The sequence below is a fragment of the Macaca fascicularis genome, chromosome 6 (genome assembly GCF_037993035.2).
Source record: "Macaca fascicularis isolate 582-1 chromosome 6, T2T-MFA8v1.1".
Taxonomy (NCBI): Eukaryota; Metazoa; Chordata; class Mammalia; order Primates; family Cercopithecidae; genus Macaca; species Macaca fascicularis.
This window is the reverse complement of record NC_088380.1, coordinates 37667498-37690834: the sequence shown is the minus strand read 5'-3', so window position 1 is coordinate 37690834 and position 23337 is coordinate 37667498. Positions and strand designations below refer to the sequence as shown.

Genomic DNA, 23337 nt, shown 5'->3' with positions numbered 1-23337 from the left:
GCCTCCGGGGTTTACGCCGTTCTCCTACCTCAGCCTCCCGAGTAGCTGGGACTACAGGCGCCCGCCACCACGCCCGGCTTTTTTTTTTTTTTTTTTTTGGCATTTTTAGTAGAGACGGGGTTTCACCGTGTTAGCCAGGATGGTCTCGATCTCCAGACCTCGTGATCCACCCGCCTCGGCCTCCCAAAGTGCTGGGATTACAGGCGTGAGCCACCGCGCCCCGCCGAGTTATTCACAAATATTAATACATGCAACCAATATGTAACGAAAACTCTCTGGAATCCTGAATAATTTTTAAGGGTATCAAGGGGGTCCTAAGACCAAAAAAAATCATAATTACATGTTCTAGGGAAGAGGTCAGCAAACTTTTCCTGTAAAGTGCCAGAGTCCGTATTTTAGGCTTTGCAGTCTTGTGTAAACTACTTGGTTTAGCAGTTGTAGTGGGAAAGCAGCCACAGGCAATATGCCAATGAATTTAGTGAGATTACACTTTGGGGAGCTTTGTTGCTATGCAGGAATATCACACCAACATTGTTCAATCTTCCAATTTGTGGAGTTGAAAACTTTCAATTGTGTATTTTGTCTCAAATTAAAAACAAACTCGGTGCCAGGCCACCACTTTTCAATCTATGGTATACCAAATAAACTGATAGCTAGAGATCCAACTGCCTATTTATATAACAATAATTTAAAAATCTAGTTTTTCTTGGTATATTGTCTATGTCAAATTTTAAGTGTAGCTTGGTAACATCATAGAACTTACAATTTTCAGAAATATAGTCAAGTGTTTGAGGGAGTAAAAATGTAATTCAAATGGCAAAAGACCAATTTAGAGTAATTCAGTTATTGATTTGTTAAATTCTAAAGAACGTAACTGGAAGCTTTCTTAGGTGAGATTCTAAATAAGGACAGCTTTCTAAAAAGTGCTTTGATTTACCCACTCAGGTTGCCTTCTGTAGTAAATGAAGCCTCTTTTACCCCACTGCTTTCTCCTATCCTTCTGCTACAGTACATACCTACCCAAATAGAAAAATTATAGTGAAGTCCTTTGTCTCTGCTTGAAGCACCTTAAGGACAGGAAACATTTTGTTAGTTTGATAGTCCCAGCACCAGGCACAAGGCAAGTATTCAGTTTCTTAGGATTGTATGATATCTTGGGTTCCTATCTCATACAAGTTCCTGTACTAGTGCTGAGAATGAAAAGATGAAGTGGGTCTCTCTGCCACGATAAAAAGCCCGGCAGCGGTCCACCGGCACTCAGCTCCTCCTGAAACACGTATTTTATACTAAGGGGCCACAAAGTCAAAAGACAGCGACATGCAAATGAAAAAGCCTGATGAATTCTAATTTACACTGAAGCCCGTGAAGAATATAGTGAGATATTGGTCCATATCCCTCTCTGTGACAGGGAGCTACCAATTCTTTACTCTCATAACAGCAGTTACTTGGAGTCGCGCACTCATATAGCTGCAGTTAGGGCGTTCCGACGCGGGAAGTTCCAAGACTCAGGTAGAGCACGCGCTTAAACCAACGGAACCAGACCAGTCTCCTAGGCCAGACACACGACCTAGCTCCCACCTAGCGTATCCCTCCTCCCTCCTCCCTCCTTCCTCCCCACCCCACCCAAACCCCATCCCGCCCCTCTCCTTCCCAGTTCCCTCCCCTTTACCCTTCCCTTCCGTTCCTTCCCTCCGTCCCTTCCCTAAATAACTTACTCTACTTTTACCCTTCCACACCTCAAAACCCTCAACCCCCTGCAAAGCATCGGCAGACTCTTCGCTCCACCCCCAAACTCTAGCTCTCTCCCAACAGCTTCCTCTTCCCAGGCCAGAATGACGTCTTCCAGTCCCCCACCATATGAGCCGGAAGTGCGTCATGTCGAGGCGCCAAGGCGCTCGTTTGGCGCGCGCGCCCTAGGCGGCGGATCTAAGCTGAGTTCTTGGATCTTTTCTTGTTTCTCCCTGGCTTTTGACTTTTTCTGGACCCTGGTGTCTACGATTTCCGAGATGCCGTCTTCTTTGCTGGGCGCAGTGATGCCGGCCTCTACATCGGCCGCAGCCCTGCAGGAAGCTCTGGAAAATGCTGGACGGCTCATCGACCGTCAGTTGCAAGAGGACCGCATGTACCCGGACCTTTCCGAGTTGCTTATGGTGTCTGCCCCAAGTGAGTGATAGTGACCCTGCTTTCTCAGCCTAAAGGACTCGCGCCTGACTTCCTAATTTGCTACTTATCCCCAGCGTTAGTCCCGGCGAGGATATCCTGAGATTTATGGCACTGTTGGCTGCATTTTTGGAGAACAGCAAGCAGCTTATTTTCAGGTTTTTTCCTTTCCTCACTTTCTTGATTGTAGATACTTGAGAGGGCAAGAGCGAAGAGCAAGCTCCCAGTTGAAGCAGAAAGAGGCAAAGACCCCAACCTTAATGAGCTTCTCGCCGCACTCAAGTGTTTATGGCTAAGGCCATATGAGAAGCATCTTCAGATCCAAGTTCTAAATTTGTTCATTTCTCCTGTTAGTATTTGAGTAGATCGTAGGAGCAAACGACATTAATTTGGAAATGTAGCATGTTATCTTAAAGATACGCTTTGCTTTATTTTTATTTATTTATTTATTTATTTATTTATTTATTATTTATTGAGACGGAGCTTCCCTCTTCTCCCCGGGCTGGAATGCTATGGCGTGATCTCGGCTCATTGCAACCTCCGCCTCCCGTGTTCAAGCAATTCTCCTACCTCAGCCTCGCGAGTAGCTGGGATTACAGGCGCCCGCCACCACGCCCGGCTAATTTTTGTGTTTTTTTTTAGTAGAGACGAGGTTTCACCATGTTGGCCAGGCTGGTCACGAACTTCTGACCTCAAGTGATCCGCCTGCCTCGGCCTCCCAAAGTGCTGGGATTACAGGCGTGAGCCACTGCCCCCGGCCAAGAAACGCTTTATTGTGTGTAGAGATGTGTATTATGAAATGCTGGAGGATCTTAAAAGACCTACCAGTGGAATAAAGGAAGAGAACAGGAAAATCAGCCGTGCTCATGTACAGGGAGGGTAAGGCAGAATATGTGTTGACAATAGAGGTGACTGGAAAGTGTTTAACAGTTTTAAATTATGACTAGCTCCCACAGCTTATGGAATTACATCAGTTGCTAGAAAAAGATGGAATTTGGAGAAAACCAGAGAAGTGTGAGAAAGAAAAGAGATTGTTGGTGAGCAAGAACCGAAATAATCTGAATAGGATAATTTGTGCAGTGTAAACCGAGAACACTTCTGATTATTATTATTATTATTTTTTTGAGACCGAGTCTGGCTCTTTTGCCCATGCTGGAGTGCAGTGGCGCGATCTCTGCTCACTGCAAGCTCTGCCTCCCGGGTTCACCCCGTTCTCCTGCCTCAGCCTCCTGAGTATCTGGGACTACAGGCGTCGGCCACCACGCCCGACTAATTTTTTGCATTTTTTAGTAGAGACGGGGTTTCATCCTGTTAGCCAGGATGGTCTCCATCTCCTGACCTCGTGATCCGCCCACCTCGGCCTCCCAAAGTGCTGGGATTACAGGCGTGAGCCACCACGCCTGGTCTACTTCTGATTATTTATTTATTTATTTTTATTTATTTTTTATTTTTTGAGACGGAGTCTCGCTGTGTCACCCAGGCTGGAGTGCAGTGGCCCAATCTCGGCTCACTGCAAGCTCCGCCTCCCGGGTTTACGCCATTCTCCTGCCTCAGCCTCCGAGTAGCTGGGACTACAGGCGCCCGCCACCACGCCCGGCTAGTTTTTTGTATTTTTAGTAGAGACGGGGTTTCACCATGTTAGCCAGGATGGTCTCGATCTCCTGACTTCGTGATCCACCCGCCTCGGCCTCCCAAAGTACTGGGATTACAGGCTTGAGCCACCGCGCCCGGCCTTACTTCTGATTATTTATAAACATCATTGATAGCTTTGTAATCAAAGAAATGATAGAAACAACGATAGTATTTTCTCCCTACAGCTACTTACCAATGAGCGTGTCTTATAATACCTCATTGGCCTGTTAGCAACTATCATCTTGAACAGCGTTACTCACTTTGGCCTCCTTAGGTGTAAAAATATATAAAAACAGTGCATACTTTCTGGTCCTCCTCTTACATATCTCATGTCTTTTTTTTTTTTTTTTTTTTTTTTTGAGACGGAGTCTTGCTCTGTCGCCCAGGCTGGAGTGCAATGGCCGGATCTCAGCTCACTGCAAGCTCCGCCTCCCGGGTTTACGCCATTCTCCTGCCTCAGCCTCCCGAGTAGCTGGGATTACAGGCACCTGCCACCTCGCCCGGCTAGTTTTTTGTATTTTTTTTAGTAGAGACGGGGTTTCACCGTGTTAGCCAGGATGGTCTCGATCTCCTGACCTCGTGATCCGCCCGTCTCGGCCTCCCAAAGTGCTGGGATTACAGGCTTGAGCCACCGCGCCCGGCCAATTTTTTTATTTTTAATTTTCGTGGGTACATGGTAGGTGTGTGTGTGTATACATATATATGTATTTTTTTTCCCAAGACGGAGTCTTGCTCTGTCACCCAGGCTGGAGTGCAATGGCATGATCTTGGCTCACTGCAGCCTCTGCCCCCCAGGTTTAAGCAGTTCTCCTGCCTTAGCCTCCCGAGTAGCTGGGATTACAGGCGCCTGCTACTGTGCCTGGCTAATATTTTTGTATTTTTAGTGGAGATGGGGTTTCACCATGTTGGCCAGGCTGGTCTTGAACTCCTGACCTCGTGATCGGCCTGCCTCTGCCTCCCAAAGTGCTGAAATTACAGGCGTGAACCACCGCGCCCGGCGGTGTATATATTTATGTGGTGCATGAGATGTTTTGATACGGGCATGCAATGTGAAATAATTATGTAATGGAAAATGGGGTATCCATCCTCTCAAGCATGTATCTTTTGTGTTACAAACAATACAATTACATGCTTTCATTTTATTCATTTCTTTCTTTATTATGATTTTTTTTTTTTTTTGAGACGGAGTCTTGCTCTGTTGCCCAGGCTGGACTGCAGTGGCCGGATCTCTGCTCACTGCAAGCTCCGCCTCCCGGGTTTACGCCATTCTCCTGCCTCAGCCTCCCGAGCAGCTGGGACTACAGGCGCCCGCCACCTCGCCCGGCTAGATTTTTGTATTTTTTTTTTTAGTAGAGACGGGGTTTCACCGTGTTAGCCAGGATGGTCTCGATCTCCTGACCTCGTGATTCGCCCGTCTCGGCCTCCCAAAGTGCTGGGATTACAGGCTTGAGCCACCGCGCCCGGCCTATTATGATTTTTGAGATAGTCTTGCCCTGTCAGTCAGGCTGGGCAATGGCCCAATCTCGGTTCACTGCAACTTCCGCTTCCCAGGTTCAAGCAATTCTCCTGCCTCAGCCTCCCAAGTAGCTGGAATTACAGGCGCACACCACCACACTGGCTAATTTTTTGTGTCTTTAGTAGAGACGGGGTTTCACCATGTTGGCCAGGGTAGTCTTGAACTCCTGACCTCGTGATCCTCCTGCCTCAGCCTCCCAAAGTGCCAGGATTACAGGCTTGAGCCACTGCACCCAGCCACTTTTATTTTAAAATAACACTAAATTATCAAATTTAAACATTCCTTTGTTATAGAGCAAGTTTTTGTGAGATACAACTTTCCCTTCAGGCCTGAAACCAGTAACTGTTCCTACCTTAACAATGGAATATTTCAGGCCTACTTTGTGTCGGGTCAAAACTAGTATATTCTCTCTGTACCTTTGGAACCAGCACACGAAATTTTTTTGTGGCACTCAGTCCTTTTGTATGCCCAGTTGATAAACAGTATTTTATTATAAATGCTTCATTTTCTTTTTGTAGATAATCCCACTGTTTCTGGCATGTCAGATATGGATTATCCTTTACAAGGACCTGGTTTGCTGTCCGTACCCAACCTTCCAGAAATCAGTTCCATCCGAAGAGTTCCTCTCCCACCTGAACTTGTTGAGCAGTTTGGACGTATCCTATTACTTTGTATTTATTTTAAAAATGTTAAAATTGGTATTTTTCATTGTTATAATTCTTGTTCTATGTTTAATTAATGTGTTGTATATCAATTCATTTAAGGGTTTTATTTAAAATATGTTTAAGTATATGGGTTCTTTGTTGTATTAAAGAGTGGACACATAGTGATTTTTTACATAAATATTAAGTCAAAAGCTATTGAAACAAGTTAAAGAAAAATAAGATTCAACTCTGTCTGCCTTACATCCACACTGCCTCAGATATGCAGTGTAATTGCATGATGGGTGTGTTCCCTCCTATCAGCAGAGCTTGGCTCACAATTGACAGTGATATATTCATGTGGAACTATGAGGATGGGTATGTATTTAAGGCTGGTTTGCTTTAAGGGTGATTGGAATTTATATAAACTTTACTGTAGCTAGTGTTCTCATTAGAAGCTGCTTGGTTTATCTTTCATTCATCTAGCCTTTGGGTCAGTGCTTCTCAGTATGCTTCTCAGTATCCATCATCTGGGGATGTTCAAATGTGCATTCTGTTTTAGTAGTCCTGAGTGAGGCTCCAGAGTCTGCATTTGTAACAAACTGCCAGCTGCTGCTGCTGGTGTAGGTGGCATTCTTGAGTAGCAGGAGCCCAGGTCCCAAGCTTTTAGCCTGTAGTAAAAATAGATGTTGGCAATTCGTTGAGAGATGATTGGACATTTTTAAAGACTTCTGTTTTCCTTACATTTCTATGGAGTAGGCATCTGATATTTATTTATTTTGTTGTCATTTTGTGAATTTGACCTGTGTGTAAATTACATGTATAGAAATGATTCTGAGTGAAAGCCTGAGGTACTTTTGCTTAAATATAGCATATTGGTCTGGTGATCTTCCTGTTGACTTTTTAGAGATAGATTTTGTTTTACTTCCAGTTGTCCATTATATTATCCTTAGATGAGGTGTGGGATAAACATAGGAAAGCCCATATAATTAAGGTGTTACTTTTGCTCTTAAGTAATTAATGATCTTTCTAGGAACACCTGTGCATTAAAAAAAACACTGTATCGACCAGGCATGGTAACTCATGCCTGTAATCCCAGCACTTTGGGAGGCCGAGGCGGGTGGATCACCTGAGGTCAGGGGTCCGAGACCAGCCTGGCCAACATGGAGAAACCCTGTCTCTACTAAAAATACAAAAGTTAGCTGAGTGTGGTGGCACATGCCTGTAGTCCCAGCCACTAGGGAGGCTGAGGCAGGAGAATTGCTTGAACCGGGGAGACCTCGGAGGTTGCAGTGAGCTGAGATAGTGCCACTGCACTCCAGCCTGGGCGACAGAGCGAGACTCCATCTCAAAAACAGCAACAAAACACTGTATTTTTTTTTTTTTTTTTTTTGAGACGGAGTCTCGCTGTGTCGCCCAGGCTGGAGTGCAGTGGCCGGATCTCAGCTCACTGCAAGCTCTGCCTCCCGGGTTTTTACGCCATTCTCCTGCCTCAGCCTCCCGAGTAGCCGGGACTACAGGCGCCCGCCACCTCGCCCGGCTAGTTTTTTGTATTTTTTAGTAGAGACGGGGTTTCACCGTGTTAGCCAGGATGGTCTCGAACTCCTGACCTTGTGATCCGCCCGTCTCGGCCTCCCAAAGTGCTGGGATTACAGGCTTGAGCCACCGCGCCCGGCCCAAAACACTGTATTATTGAAACAAAATTGAAGCTAAATGACAGCTTAATACCTATAGCTTAAATGAAACAATTTTTTTTCTATTAGAAGTTTGATAGCAATTTTTCTTGTTGAAATGTAATAGTTGTAATAGCAGTGATGTGTGGTTGTGATTATTTTTCATGTACCCTGAATGTTCCCCACTTTGTTATGTTACCATAACATTTTTTTTTTTTTTTTTTTTTTTGAGACGGAGTCTCGCTCTGTCGCCCAGCCAGGCTGGACTGCAGTGGCGTGATCTCCACTCACTGCAAGCTTCGCCTCCCGGGTTCACGCCATTCTCCTGCCTCAGCCTCCCAAGTAGCTGGGACTACAGGTGCCCACCACCACACCCGGCTAATTTTTTGTATTTTTAGTAGAGATGGTGTTTCACCGTGTTAGCAAGGATGGTCTCGATCTCCTGACCTCGTGATCCGCCTGCCTCAGCCTCCCAAAATGCTGGGATTACAGATGTGAACCACCGCCCCCAGCCAACATATTTATTTTTATGCTAAATAATAAAACCTTTTTGTTTAGGTATGTATCTTTTCAAGAGAAGTCAATGCAAAAATATTACAGAGCAGATACATGTGAGAATAATTATTTTCTTTAAAACATGTTTTCGGCTGTGCGTGGTGGCTCACGCCTGTAATCCCAGCACTTTAGGAGGTCAAGGCGGGTGGATCACCTGTGGTCGGGAGTTCGAGACCAGCCTGACCAACATGGAGAAACCCCATCTCTACTAAAAACACAAAATTAGCTGGGCATGGTGGCACATGCCTATAATCGCAGCTACTCGAGAGGCTGAGGCAGGAGAATCACTTGAACCTGGGAGGCAGAGGTTATGGTGAGCTGAGATTGTGCCATTGCACTCCAGCCTGGGCAATAAGAGCAAAAACTCCATCTCAAAAAAAAAAACATGTTTTCACTTTAATGAAATTTTTTACATTTCCATTAACATCCAACGTGTTTATTTAACACATACATATTGATCTTATGTATCTGACACTCTTGTTGTGGTAGGAAGAGTACTGAATGAGATGAATGTGGTTCTGCCCTCATGGAACAAACAGTCCTACCTTACTGTGTGTCTTAGTCTGAGCTGCTAAAACAGAATACCATAGTCTATGATCAGCAGAAATTTATTTCTCATGGTTCTGGAAGCTGGAAGTCCAAGATCAAGGTCTGGTGAAAGCCCACTTCCGTGTTCATAGACGGCTATCTTTTCACTCTGTCCTCTCATGGCAGAGGGGTAGGGGAGTTCTTTGGGTCCTCTTTTATAAGGGCACTAATCCCATTCATGAGGTATACCCTCATGACCTAATAACCTTTCAAAGGTCCCACCTACAAATACTGTCACATTAAGAGTTAGGATTTAACCTGCATTTTAGGAGGACACAGATATTTGATCCATAGCAGTGTGTGTTCATTTAAAGAAAAATTATTTGAAGAATGAACTTATTTAAAAAAATGAAGGCACAAGTAATAGGTCCATAAATTCAATTTTGTAAAATTTATACTTAAATATTCAATTGGCTTTCTATTATAAATCCTAATTCCATCTGGATGATAAAAATGTAATCTTGGTTATTTCATTGTTCTCTAACCCCCAGCTATCTCAGCATTGGATCATAGTTTCAAGAGGCTGTGCCAATTATCAAAGGGCCCTGTGGGATGGCATGATGTAGGAGGATGGGGAATCCTAGTCCACATAAGTTGCCATTTGGCTATTTTGTTCCTGTGTGGATGGCCTTTTCAGGGTGACTAGAAGCTTTCTTGAAAGTCTGGATCATATTTTTTTCGTGGTATTTTTTCTGCTTCATGTGAGCTTCTTAGATCTTTAGTTTGATGTCTTCTACTATTTTTAGAATTTTTTTCAGCTATTATCCTTATTTTTCTCTCTTTCTCTTTTACTTTCTGTTCAGCCGTTGCCTTTTTTTTTTTTTTTCCCAAGATGGAGTCTCGCCCTGTCACCCAGGCTGGAGTGCAGTGGACTGTCTTGGTTCACTGCAACCTTCGCCTCCTGAGTTCAAATACTTCTTGCCTCAGCCTCTGGAGTAGCTGGGACTACAGGTGCGGGCCACCACACCTGGCTAATTTTTGTATTGTTATTAGAGATGGTGTTTCACTATATTGACCAGGGCTGGTCTTGAACTCCTGACCTCCAGTGTTTAAAATTCTTTGGCCTCCCAAAGTGCTGGGATTTTAGGAATGAGCCACTGCACCTGGCCCAGCCATTATCTTGAAATATTCTGATACATTCTCTTCTGAGATTTCAGCTGTACTTTTGTTACATACCTCATTTTGGATGCTCCATTCTGTTTTTTGTTTTTCCACTTTCTGTCTCTGTCTTTTTTTTTTTTTTTTTTTTTTTTTGGTGGACAGGGTCTTAAGGTGCTGGGATTACAGGTGTGAGCCACTGTGCCTGGACTCCCTTTTTTTTTCCTCTTTGGAGACAGGATCTCCGTTGCCAAGGCTGGAGTGCAGTGGCATGATCTCAGCTCACTGCAGCCTCGACCTCCTGGGTTCAAGTGATTCTTCTGCCTCACCCTCCCGAGTAGCTGGGATTATAGGCATGCACCACCACACCTGGCTAATTTTTGTATTTTTAGTAGAGACAGAGTTTCACTGGGTTGGCCAGGCTGGTCTTGAATTTCTGACCTCAGGTGATCTGCCCACCTCAGCCTCCCAAAGTGCTGGGATTGCAAGCGTGAGCCACCGCTCCTGGTCTTCACTGGCTTTTTTTGGAGACTGAGTCTCACTCTGTTGCCCAGGCTGGAGTGCAGTGGCAAGATCTCAGCTGACTGCAACCTCCGCCTCTCTGGTTCAAGCGACTCCCCTGCCTCAGCCTCCTGAGTAGCTGGGAATACAAGCATGCGCCACCATGGCCGGCTAATTTTTTTTGTATTTTAGTAGAGATGGGGTTTCACCATGTTGACCAGGATGGTCTCAATCTCCTAACCTTGTGATATGCCCACCCCGGCTTCCCAAAGTGCTGGGATTACAGGTGTGAGCCATCATGCCTGGCCAGTCTTTTCATTATATTCTGTGTCTAAATTTATTTCACTAATAAAGAGAATTCAGGAGTTCAACACCAGCCTGGGCAATATGGCCAAACCTTGTCTACAGAAAATACAAAAATTAGCCAGGTGTGAAGTGGAGATTGCAGTGAGCCAAGATGGTGCCACTTCACTTCAGCCTTGGTGACAGAGCTGGACCTTGTCTCAAAAATAATAGTAATAATAAAGAGCACTGTAAGATAACACTTTGTTTTCTGTTTTTCTTTTCTTTTCTTTTTTGAGACAGGCTCTCACTTTGTCAGCGAGGCTGGAGTGCAGTGGCATGATCACTACTCACTGCAGCCTCAGCCTCACAGGCCTATGAGATCCTCCCACCTCAGTGGCCTCACACTGCCATGCCTGGCTAATTTTTTGTTTCTTTTTTGTAGAGACAGAGTCTCACTGTGTTGCCCAGGCTGATCTTGAACTTCTGGGCTCAGGCAATCCTCTTGCCTCAGATTCCCAAAGTACTGGGATTAAAGACGTGAGCCACCACATCTGGCCTGTTTGCTTTATATATGTAACATGTTTTTCTTCATTTGTTCACAGAGGAGACCTTGCCTATTTTGATGGACTTAGTGAGACTATTCTTGCTGTGGGGCTTGTGAAACCAAAAGCTGGTAAGAAATAAAGCTATAAGGAAGAGATTGTGTTTGTATATGTAAACTCCAAATGGTATAGACCTGAACAACAACACACCTTTTTTTTTTTTTTATTGAGATGGAATCTCGCTCCATCGAGTAGGCTGGAGTGTAGTAGTGCAATCTTGGCTCACTGCAACCTCCATCTCCCGGGTTCAAGCAGTTCTACTGCCTCAGCCTCCCGAGTGCGTTTGCTTGTTTGTTTTGTAACAGAGTCTCACTCTGTCACCCAGGCTAGAGTACAGGGGAGCCACCTCAGTGCTCACTGCAACTTCTGCCTCCTGGGTTTAAGTGATTCTCCTGCCTAAGGCTCCTGAGTAGCTGAAATTACAGGCATGCGCCACCATTCCCGGCTCATTTTTGTATTTTTAGTTGCATGTGGTTTGGCCATGTTGGCCAGGCTGGTCTGAAACACCTGGCCTCAAGCGATCCACCCACCTTGGCCTCTCAGAGTCCTGCGATTACAGGTGTGAGCCACTGCGCAGCCAAATGTACCTTTTTATAGGAGGAAATAATAGACAAAAATCACTTTTTTCAAGGCCTAAGTAAAATTTTTTAAGATTATGTCCATTTTGCAATTATAGATATTCAGTGAAGTAAAAACAGACTTTTTTTTTTTTTTTTTTGAGATGGAGTCTCCTCTGTTGCCCAGCCTGGAGTGCAATGGCACCATCTTGGCTCACCGTAACCCCAGCCTCCTGGATTCAAGCAATTCTTCTGCCTCAGCCTCCTGAGTAGCTGGGATTACAGGCACCCACCAAGCACGCCTGGCTAATTTTTGTGTTTTTAGTAGAGACAGGGTTTCACCATGTTGGTCAGGCTGGTCTCAAACTCCTGACCTCAAGTGATCTGCCCGTCTCTGCCTCTCAAAGTGCTAAGATTACAGGCGTGAGCCCCCATGCCCTACCCAAACTGACGTTTTATGCACTATTTATTTACTTGCATTGAAAATATATTTTCAGGCCAGGTGTGGTAGCTCACACCTGTAATCCCAGCACTTTGTGAGGCTGAGGCGAGCAGATCACTTGAGTCTGAGACTTCAAGACCAGCCTGGGCAACATGGTGATACCCTGTCTCTACAAAAAACAGAAACATTAGCCGGGCGTGGTAGTGCATGCCTGTAGTCCCAGCTATTCATGAGGCTGAAGCGGGAGGATCGCTTGAGTGTAGGAGGACAAGGCTGCAGTAAGCCTTCATTGTGTCACTGCACTCCAGCCTGGGCAGCAGAGCAAGACCCTGTCTCAAAAAAAAAAAAAAGGAAAAAAAGAGGCCGGGCACGGTCGTTCACTCCTGTAATCCCAGCACTTTGGGAGGCTGAGGGGGGCAGATCACCTGATGTCGGGAGTTCAAGAGAAGCCTGACCACATGGTGAAACCCTGTCTCTACTAAAAGTACAAAATAAGCGAGGTGTGGTGCCACATGCCTGTAATCCCAGCTACTCAGGAGGCTGAGGCAGGAGAATCGTTTGAACCCGTGACGCGGAGGTTGCAGTGAGCCGAGATTGAGCCACTGCACTCCAGCCTAGGCAACAAGAGCGAAACTCTTGTCTCAAAAAAAAAAAAAAAAGGCAAAGCAAATGTATTTCCTTTACATAGAATCTAAAAGAGATGCATAAGTGTGTAAATATTGCTCTATACCGTTATCAAGGTTGTAATCTTTTGTAGATAACTATAGGTCTAAGTTTTATTTTCTAAAATTTTCTAGGTTTTATTTACATTTCAAAATGAAACCTATAATATATATTTTAATCATGGTAAAATACACATAATACAAACTTTGCCATCCTAACTGTTTTTCAGCCAACACTTCAGTGGTATTAAGTCCAATCACGTTATTGTGTGACCTTTACCACCATCTGTATCTAGAACTCTATGTATCTTATAAAACGGAAACTGTGCCTATTAACTAAAAACTCCTGTTCCTCCTTCCCTTAGCAGTTGGTAGTAACCGTTCCACTTTTTGTCTGTAAGAATTTGACTATTCTAGGTTTCTTGATATAAATGGAATCATATGGTACTATATTTGTCATTTTGTGACTGGCCTATTTGATTTAACCTATGTCCTCAAGGTTCATCTGTGTTATAGCATGCATCAGAACTTTCTTCCTTTTTTTTTTTTTTTCTGGAGATGGACTCTCACTTTGTCGCCTAGGCTGGGTTGCAGTGGCATGATCTCGGCTCACTGTAACCCCTGCCTCCCGGGTTCAAGCAATTCTCCTGCCTTAGCCTCTCAAGTAGCTGGGACTACAGGCACGTGCCACCACACTTGGCTAATTTTTTGTTTTTAGTAGAGATGGGGTTTCACCATGTTGGCCAGGCTGGTCTCGAACTCCTGACCTCAGGTGATCTGCCTGCCTCAGCCTCCCAAACTGCTGGAATTACAGGCGTGAGCCACCGTGCTCGGCCAACTTTCTTACTTTTTAAAGTTCAGTAGTATTCCATTGTGTATGTGTGTGTGTGTGTGTATATATATATGGCATTTTTTAAAATCCATCAATCAATGGACACTTGGATTTTGTTTTCACCTTTTAGTTATTGTGAAAAATGCTGCTATGAACACGGATATACAAATATACATCTTTGTATTTTAATACATTTAAACTATTTTGTAATATAACACTTTTTAAACAGCATTAAATACTGAAGTGAATGTTTTCTAAGGTGGTTCTTTTCCACTGCTGTTCACTTTTTTTCCTCTTCATTACCTTGATGACATCCAAAATTTACTTATTTAAATGATCGTACATAGTAATATTTAATTAGTAGCTCATTTTAATGGTAATAAAAGCTTACTCTGTTAGTGCTTAAATGCTGAAAGTTTTCCTGCTCTTTGTACTTTATCTTAGGCATCTTTCAACCTCATGTACGACACCTCCTGGTTTTGGCGACCCCTGTAGACATAGTAATTCTTGGACTGAGCTATGCTAATTTGCAAACAGGTATGGCAACCCACATGTTGTTTTTTAAAATAATATTTTGGCCAATTGATATTACAATTAAAAGCTAATCTGGGTGAAATGTTGAATTCCATTGACTCAAATTAATGATTATTGGTGCCAAATCTTCAGGCTCTTTTCCATAAGTTAATGTTGGGTTAGTTTTTTTGTTTTGTTTTGTTTTTTGAGACAGATTTTCGCTGTTGTTGCCCAGGCTGCAGTGCAATGGTGTGATCTCAGCTCACCACATCCTCTGCCTCCTGGGTTCAAGTGATTCTCCTGCCTCAGTCTTCTGAGTTGCTGGGATTACAGGCATGCACCACCACACCCAGCTAATTTTGTTTGTTTTTGATACAGAGTCTCACACTGGGCTAGAGTGTAGTGGTGCAATCTTGGCTTAGTGCAACCTCCGCCTCCCAGATTCAAGCGATTCTCCTGCCTCAGCCTCCCAAGTAGCTGGGATTACAGGCGCCTGCTACCACACCCAGCTAATTATTTTGTAGTTTTAGTAGAGACAGGGTTTTACTGTGTTGGCCAGGCTGTTCTCAAACTCCTGACCTCGTGATCTGCCTGCTTTGGCCTCCCAGTGTGCTGGGATTACAGGCGTGAGCCACTGCGTCCAACCTAATTTAGTATTTTTAGTAGAGACGGTGTCTTCATGTTGGTCAGGCTGGTTGCAAACTGCCGACCTCAGGTGATCCACGCACCTCGGCCTCCCAAAGTGCTGGGATTACAGGCATGAGCCATGGCACCGGCTGGGTTAGTTTCTTGTTTATTGTTTTACTATATAATAAACACACAGACAGACACACACACACACACACACACACACAGAAGGTTCTGTTTCACTTGAATTATCAAATTGTATCAGACTTAGTAATTTTAAAATGTATATTATAGAAGCTGTTGACTGTGTTGTCAATAAGAATTAAGTAAACATATCGATTCTGACAATAATGCAAAGATTTTTAAAAACTGTAGAGTAGCTAATAAACTGATTTATGTATTCTTTCTTAAAATAAATAGGTTCTGGAGTTCTTAATGATAGTATGTCTGGTGGAATGCAGTTGCTTCCAGATCCTTTATATTCTCTTCCTACTGATAATACTTACCTTTTAACAATAACTTCCACTGATAATGGCAGAATTTTCTTGGCTGGAAAGGATGGCTGTTTATATGAAGTAGCCTACCAGGTAAGTCTGATATTCGTAAACGTTTTTTCTCTCTCTTGATGAAGTAGGGAAAAGTAAGCTTTTATTTTGTTTTCTAGTTATGTAAGGACATTAATATATTTTTATGACAAATATTCAAGCATCCAGGTGAAGCTGTAGTCCCCATGACTACACCATGCCTACAAAACTCAGTCCTCTCCTTAGAGGTAAAAGTCATTATTAATTCTAAGTATGTCCTTGTGGAACATAAAGCAGACATCACTGTATGTGTCTCTATAGATATCTATGCACATATGTTTGGGAGTGTATACGCATACACAAATACCTAATGTACTTTTGCAAATATATGTTTTCACTTGGATTATTGATCTAATTCATAATTGCTTTCTTTTTCTTTTTCTTTTTCTTTTTTTTAATGTGATGGAGTCTACTCTGTCACCCAGGTCTATCACCGAGGCTGGAATGCAGTGGCTCAATCTTGGCTCACCGCAACCTCCATCCCCTGGGTTCAAGCAGTTCTCCTGCCTCAGCCTCCTGATAGCTGGGATTACAGGCGTGCACTACCACCACATCCAGCTAATTTTTGTGTTTTTAGTAGAGGCAGGGTTTCATCATATTGGCTAGACTGATCTTGAACTCCTGACCTCAAATGATCCTTGTGCCTTGGCCTCCCAAAGTGCTAGGATTTATAGGTGTGAGCCACTGTACGCAGCCCATAAGTGGCTTTTTATTTAACAGTATGTCTTGAAATTCTTTCCTTGTCAGTATTTGGTTGATATTTTAAATTATGGACTAAACTCTGTAGTTAATTTTCAATAATGTGTCTCGTTTTGTTTATTGTAACTGGTATTAGTGATTATAACTGATATTTCATGAAGATTTGAAGGTTTTTATAAATATGGATATACAGTAGTTATTGTAAGGGAGTTACATACTTTTATAAGTCTTCTTTCTATTTTTTTCTTTAAGGCTGAAGCAGGGTGGTTTAGCCAAAGATGTAGGAAAATAAACCACTCAAAGAGCTCACTTTCTTTCCTTGTTCCTTCTTTGCTACAATTCACATTCTCAGAAGATGGTAAGTAGAAAACAATAAATTTGGCAAGTAAAACTAATTTCTAACATATTGTTCCCTCAACATTTTCTTCAGAAATTATCATTCTTAATTGAAACAATTCGTTATGTTAAGTAGCATTTGGTATATATTCATAAGGTCTTTTAAAGGGTAAGAAGAGATTATAACAGAGAAAGTGTGGATTTTATTCTCAAGTTTACTTATTTCCTATAAATGTAGCATCAAAGAACTTGTGTCTAAAACAGCTGTACATACTTAAACCAAAATATCTGTATGTGTGTGAGAGAGACAGACATTCAGACAGCTAATACATTGCTTGGTCTAGAACAAATTTCCAATATAAAAATAATATATCTTAGCTTTTAATGAACTGAGAGATTCAAACAGGTGAAATAATTTTTAAAATGCTTTGGCAACATAAGATCAGTATGCCCAAATATTAATATGACTAAATTTTTAAATTATTTTCTTTCACACAATCAGTTAGGCCAGACTGGAAGTTTCTTAACATAAAGGACCAGGTATAATTATTCTACGTATTTCTAGCATGTAGTAAACATTCATTAAATTTTATTGAATGAAGAAATAACTTAGAACTTGTTTTCGATTTGGCTTAAAATTCATTTAGAGGACAAAATAACTTATTTTCTATGCTCGTAACCCAGTCACAGTATTTAGCATATGTTTTTTTCATGTGTTGTCTGACTAAAATGCTTTTTGGACTGAATCTTGTGCAAACATCCTTGGATTTAACTTCAAAGCAAGGGAGTAGAAAGCCCCTGAATACAAAGTTCTGATTCAACAGTTTGTTGTAAGTGGCTAATGTATTTGCTTTGTTAATCCTTGGCTTTGCTTTTTTCTCTTTTTTTTTTTTTTTTTTTGTCTTACTTTTAGATCCTATTCTTCAAATTGCAATTGATAATTCTAGAAATATTTTATATACACGATCTGAGAAAGGAGTAATACAGGTTAGTATTAATATTATACCATTAAGAGTAATATAAATCCTTTTTTTTTTTTTTTTTTTTTTTTTTGAGACGGAGTCTCGCTCTGTCGCCCAGCCCAGGCTGGAGTGCAGTGGCACGATCTCGGCTCACTGCAAGCTCCGCCTCCCGGGTTCACGCCATTCTCCTGCCTCAGCCTCCCGAGTAGCTGGGACTACAGGCGCCCACAACCGCGCCTGGCTAATTTTTTGTATTTTTAGTAGAGACGGGGTTTCACCGTGGTCTCGATCTCCTGACCTTGTGATCCGCCCGCCTGGGCCTCCCAGTGAGCTGAGATTGCGCCTTTGCTCTCCGGCCTGGGCAGCAGAGCAAGACTTCATCTCAAAAAAAAAAGCCCAACTCACTTCTCAGAAGGGGCCCCTTTCTATGAAATTTCAAATCTGAATGTTTTCATGTTTGTTTTAAATACCAATATTAAAGGATCCCTTAAAAGGAAAAGTTTATTAATATGTGTATAGTATGTAATCATGTTTAAGTGAGAATGATTTGTATTCACAGGTGTATGATTTGGGACAAGACGGACAAGGAATGAGCAGAGTTGCCTCCGTGTCACAGAATGCCATTGTCTCTGCTGCTGGTAACATTGCTAGGTAACATGTAATTTATTATTAAGCATTAAGCAGGCATAATTATACTATTTGTGTGTAGCATTCTAAAAGTATATTATTCCCTAACCAAAATGTCTCTAAAAGATAAGGAATGTTGAAGAGATGACACTCTTATGTTTTGAATGGAACTGTTAGAGACTCTTTTATTTTATTTATTTATTTTTTTGAGACAGGATCTCACTCTGTCACCCAGGCTGGAGTGCAGTGGCACAATCTTGGCTCACTGCAACCTCCACCTCCTGGGTTCAACTGATTCTCCTGCCATAGCCTCCCTAGTAGCTGGGATTACAGGTCCTTGCCACCACGCCTGGCTAATTTTTATATGTATATATTTTTTGAGACAGAGTTTCACTCTTGTTGCCCAGGCTGGAGTGCAGTGGCGCTATCTCGGCTCACCGCAACTTCTGCTTTGTGCTTTCAAGCGATTTTCCAGCCTCAGCCTCCCGCTAGCTGGGATTACAGACATGCACCACCAAGCCCAGCTAATTTTGTATTTTTAGTAGAAGCAGGGTTTCGCCATGTTGGCCAGGCTGGTCTCGATCTCCTGACCTCGTGATCTACCCTCCTCGCCCTCCCAAAGTGCTGGGATTACAGGCGTGAGCCACCGCGCCCAGCCTAATTTTTCTGTTTTAATTAGAGATTGGGTTTCGCCATGTTGGCCAGGCTGGTCTCTAACTCCTGACCTAAGGTAATCCACCCACCACGCCTCCCAAAGTGTGGAGATTACAGGCAAGGGCTTTTTTTTTTTTTTTTTGAGATGAGTTTCGCTCTTGTTGCCCAGGCTAGAGTGCAATGGTGCAATCTCGCCTCACTGCAACCTCTGCCTCCTGAGTAGCGGCTAATTTTGTATTTTTAGTAGAGACGGGGTTTCTCCATGTTGGTCAGGCTGGTCTTGAACTCCCGACCTCAGGTGATCCACCCGCCTCGGCCTCCCAAAGTGCTGAGATTACAGGCATGAGCCACTGCACCCCACCTGCAAACACTATTTTTGTAACTAAGGCCTCAAATTTTCAACTTTTGTTGTCATTGTGCCTAGGTTATTGCTACAATCGAAGTGAAATAAATCAACTTTTTGTTTTTTTCAGGCAAGGTTTCACTCTGTTGCCCAGACTGGAGTGCAGTGACGCAATCGTAGTCTGCTGTAACCTCAGTTTCCTGGGCTGACGTGATCCTCATGCCTGAGCTTCCTAAGTAGCTATGACTATAGGCGTGCACCACCATGCCCACCTAATTTTATTTTTAGTAGACCTGGGGTCTTGCTACCTTGCTCAGGCTAAATTTTTGTGGGTTTTTTTTTTTTTGAGACGGAGTCTCGCTCTGTTGCCCAGGCTGGAGTGCAGTGGCCAGATCTCAACTCACTGCAAGGTCCGCCTCCCAGGTTCACGTCATTCTCCTGCCTCAGCCTCCCGAGTAGCTGGGACTACAGGCGCCCGCCACCTCACCCGGCTAGTTTTTTGTATTTTTTAGTAGAGACGGGGTTTCACCATGTTAGCCAGGATGGTCTCGATCTCCTGACCTCGTGATCCACCCGTCTCGGCCTCCCAAAGTGCTGGGATTACAGGCTTGAGCCACCGCGCCCGGCCTCTGTTTTGTTTTATTCTTCAGTGACAAGAAAAAATTCTGAAGGCAGACAATTGAAAACACTGTTTTCCCTCTAACTTTTTTCTGGAATGTTTTTCAAATCCACAAAAAAAAAAAAAAAATTAAAAGAACAATGTGGCAAAACAAATAACTTTTTTTTTTTTGAGACGGAATCTCGCTCTGTCACGTCACCCAGGTTGCAGTGCATTGGTTCAGTCTCAGTTCACTGCAACCTCTGCCTGCTAGGTTCAAGCAGTGCTCCTGCCTCACCCTCCCAAGCAACTGGGACTGTAGGCATACACCACCATGCCTGGCTAATTTTTTGTATTTTCAGTAGAGACAGGGTTTCACCATGCTGGCCATGCTGGTCTGGAACTCCTGACCTCGTGATTCCCCACCTCGGCCTCCCAAAGTGTTGTGATTACAGGCGTGAGCCACTGCATCCAGCAAAACTAATACACTCTATCTCAATTGTTAACATTTTGCCTCTTTGTTGCCTGTCTTTTCTTTTTTTTTTTTTTTTTTTTTTTTGAGAAAGAGAAGAGTCTCGCTCTGTCGCCCAGGCTGGAGTGCAGTGGTGCATGGCGCGATCTCAGCTCACTGCAAGCTCCACCCCTCCAGTTCACGCCATTCTCCTGCCTCAGCCTCCCAAGTAGCTGGGACTACAGGTGCCCACCACCACACCCGGCTAGTTTTTTGTAGTTTTAGTAGAGATGGGGTTTCACCGTGTTAGCCAGGATAGTCTCGATCTCCTGACCTCGTGATCCACTCGCCTCAGCCTCCTGAAGTGCTGGGATTACAGCCACTGCACCCTGCCCTGCCTGTCTGTCTTATGAGCCATTTGAAAGTACATTGTAGACATTATGACTCTTTTTTTTTGGAAATGGAGTCTCACTCTGATACCCAGGCTGGAGTGCAGTGGTGTGATCTTGGCTTACTGCAGCCTCCTCTTCCTCCCAGGCTCAAGCCATCCTCACATCTCAGCCTCTTAAGTAGCTGGGACCACAGACGTGCGCCACCACGCCTGACAAATTTTTTGTATTTTTGGTATAGATGGGGTTTCACCATTGTTGCCCAGGCTGGTCTTGAATCCCTGAGGTCAAGCAATCTGCGAGTGTCAGCCTCTCAAAGTGCTGGGATTACAGGCATGAGCCACTGACATGCCTTTAGTCTCTTACATAATAATGGTATACTTAATCCATATTAAAATTGCCCAGTAGTCCCCAAAATCTTTTTTTCCTTTTTTTTTTCTTTAAACTCTGCTGCTGGCCTGGCGCGGTGGCTCAAGCCTATAATCCCAGCACTTTGGGAGGCCGAGACGGGCGGATCACGAGGTCAGGAGATCGAGACCATCCTGGCTAACACGGTGAAACCCCGTCTCTACTAAAAAATACCAAAAAAAAATTAGCTGGGCGTGGTGGCGGGCGCCTGTAGTCCCAGCTACTCGGGAGGCTGAGGCAGGAGAATGGCGTGAACCCGGGAGGCGGAGCTTGCAGTGAGCCAAGATCCGGCCACTGCACTCCAGCCCGGGCCACAGAGCGAGGCTCCATCTCAAATAAAAAAAAACAAAAAAACTCTGCTGCCCAGGATTGAGTGCAGTGGTGCAATCATGGCTAACTGCAGCCTTGACCTCCCTAGGCTCAGGTGATCCTCCAACTTTAGCCTCCCAAGTAGCTGGGACCATAGGCGTGCATACCTCCACTTGGCTAATTTTTGTATTTTTTGTAGAGAGGGGATCTCACCATGTTGCCCTGGCTGGTCTCGAACTCCTGGGCTCAAGCAACGTGCCTGCCTCAGCCTATCACAGTGCTGGGATTACAGGTGTGAGCCACCATGCCCCCAAAATCTTTTTTTTTTTTTTTTTGAGGTGGAGTCTTGCTCTGCCGCCCAGGCTGGAATGTCGTGGCACGATGTCAGCTCACTGCAACCTCCACCTCCTGGGTTCAAGCAATTCTCCTGCCTCGCCCTCCCAAGTACCTGGGACTACAGGCACGAGCCACCACACCTGAGTAATTTTTGTATTTTTAGTAGAGACGGGGTTTCACCATGTTGGCCAGGCTGGTCTTGAACTCCTGACCTGATATGATCCACCCACTTCAGCTTCCCAAAGCGGCAATCCGTGGCTCACGGATTATAGGTGTGAGCCACCACAACCGGATTCAAAATCTTTTATAGTTGTTTTTCTTTCCATTTTTCTCAAATTACAATCAGAATTTATGAATTGGATTGGTTGGTTTGGGCTCTTTAATATAAAACAGGCCCGTGACCACCTTTCTTTTTTTGGAATATTGACATTTGGAAGGGAGGGGCAGGAGAATTATACAATTTTCTGAATTTATCGTTTTTTGTAATTAGATTCTCAGTAATACATTTTATATACATACATTTTACATACGATGTTTATATATATTTGTATATGTATATGTATTTATATTTTTTCTTTTTTTTTCTTTTGATACAGAGGTTTGCTCTGTCACCCAGCCTGGAGTGCCATGGCGCTATCTTGGCTCACTGCAACCTCTGCATCCGAGTTCAAGTGATTCTCGTGCCTCAGCCACCCAAGTAGCTGGGACTCTAGGCATGCGCCACTATTCCTGGCTAATTTTTTTATATATATATATATATTTTTTTTTTTTTTTTTGAGACGGAGTCTCGCTCTGTCGCCCAGGCTGGAGTGCAGTGGCCGGATCTCAGCTCACTGCAAGCTCCGTCTCCCGGGTTCGGGCCATTCTCCTGTCTCAGCCTCCTGAGTAGCTGGGACTACAGGCGCCCGCCACCTCGCCCGGCTAGTTTTTTGTATTTTTTAGTAGAGACGGGGTTTCACCGTGTTAGCCAGGATGGTCTCGATCTCCTGACCTAGTGATCCGCCCGTCTCGGCCTCCCAAAGTGCTGGGATTACAGGCTTGAGCCACCGTGCCCGGCCATTTTTATATATTTTTTAGTAAAGATGTTGACCAGGCTGGTCTGGAACTCCTGGCCTCAAGTGGTCTGACTGCCTCAGCCTCTCCAAGTGCTGAGAAATGTCTTACTACAATGTGAAATGGCAATTCACATTGTAATGAATTCACATAGGCAGTGTGAAATGTCTTACTACATTATATCAGGAGACACATAATAGCAGTTTTCTCACTGTTGAAAACTTCTTTGAGGTGCTGTTAACTAAATGTCTACATTATAAAGTTTCATTTCCTCCCTTTTTTTTTTTTTTTTTCCCTTGAGATAGAGTCTGGGCTTGTTGCCCAGGCTGGACTGCAGTGGCGTGATCTCAGCTCATTTCAACCTCCACCTTGGGTTCAAGTGATTCTCCTGCCTCAGGCTCCTGAATAGCTGGGATTACAAGCATGCGCTACACCTGCCTTATTTTTTTGTATTTTGAGTAGAGACGGGGGTTCACCATGTTGACCAGGCCGGTCTTGAACTCTTGACCTCAGGTGATCCGCCCACCTCGGCTTCCCAAAATGCTGGAATTACAGGTGTGAGTCACTGCACCCGCGCTTTCTCCCTTTTTAATTAGTAGTAATGATACTTTGACACTCTGAGAATACTGCTCCCCACCAACCATTCACCCAATGGTTTTAGTCGTTTTTTGTGATCTTTGTTTGAAAATAGGGTTACTCTTAAC

The 23337-nt window shown here is 43.8% G+C and overlaps 1 protein-coding gene across 4 annotated transcripts in view; it reads left to right on the top strand.

The window, feature by feature from the left end:
* The first annotated feature begins 1880 nt into the window (after nucleotides 1–1880).
* The window catches only part of NUP155 (nucleoporin 155), a 75560-nt gene continuing 54103 nt past the window's right edge, over nucleotides 1881–23337 (top strand). Inside the window, exons 1-9 of one of the 4 annotated variants that reach the window (XM_005556747.4) lie at nucleotides 1881–2163; nucleotides 5827–5964; nucleotides 6231–6327; nucleotides 11252–11322; nucleotides 14189–14281; nucleotides 15305–15471; nucleotides 16420–16525; nucleotides 17417–17490; nucleotides 18025–18116. In XM_005556747.4, coding sequence (XP_005556804.2) covers nucleotides 2007–2163; nucleotides 5827–5964; nucleotides 6231–6327; nucleotides 11252–11322; nucleotides 14189–14281; nucleotides 15305–15471; nucleotides 16420–16525; nucleotides 17417–17490; nucleotides 18025–18116 — 995 coding nt within the window. In that variant the 5' untranslated portion in view covers nucleotides 1881–2006. Of the gene's footprint in view, nucleotides 2319–5826; nucleotides 5965–6230; nucleotides 6328–8028; nucleotides 8181–9580; nucleotides 9717–11251; nucleotides 11323–14188; nucleotides 14282–15304; nucleotides 15472–16419; nucleotides 16526–17416; nucleotides 17491–18024; nucleotides 18117–23337 lie in introns of those variants that run through there. The other 3 variants (XM_045393638.3, XM_045393639.3, XM_065546167.2) reach the window with 3 other exon arrangements.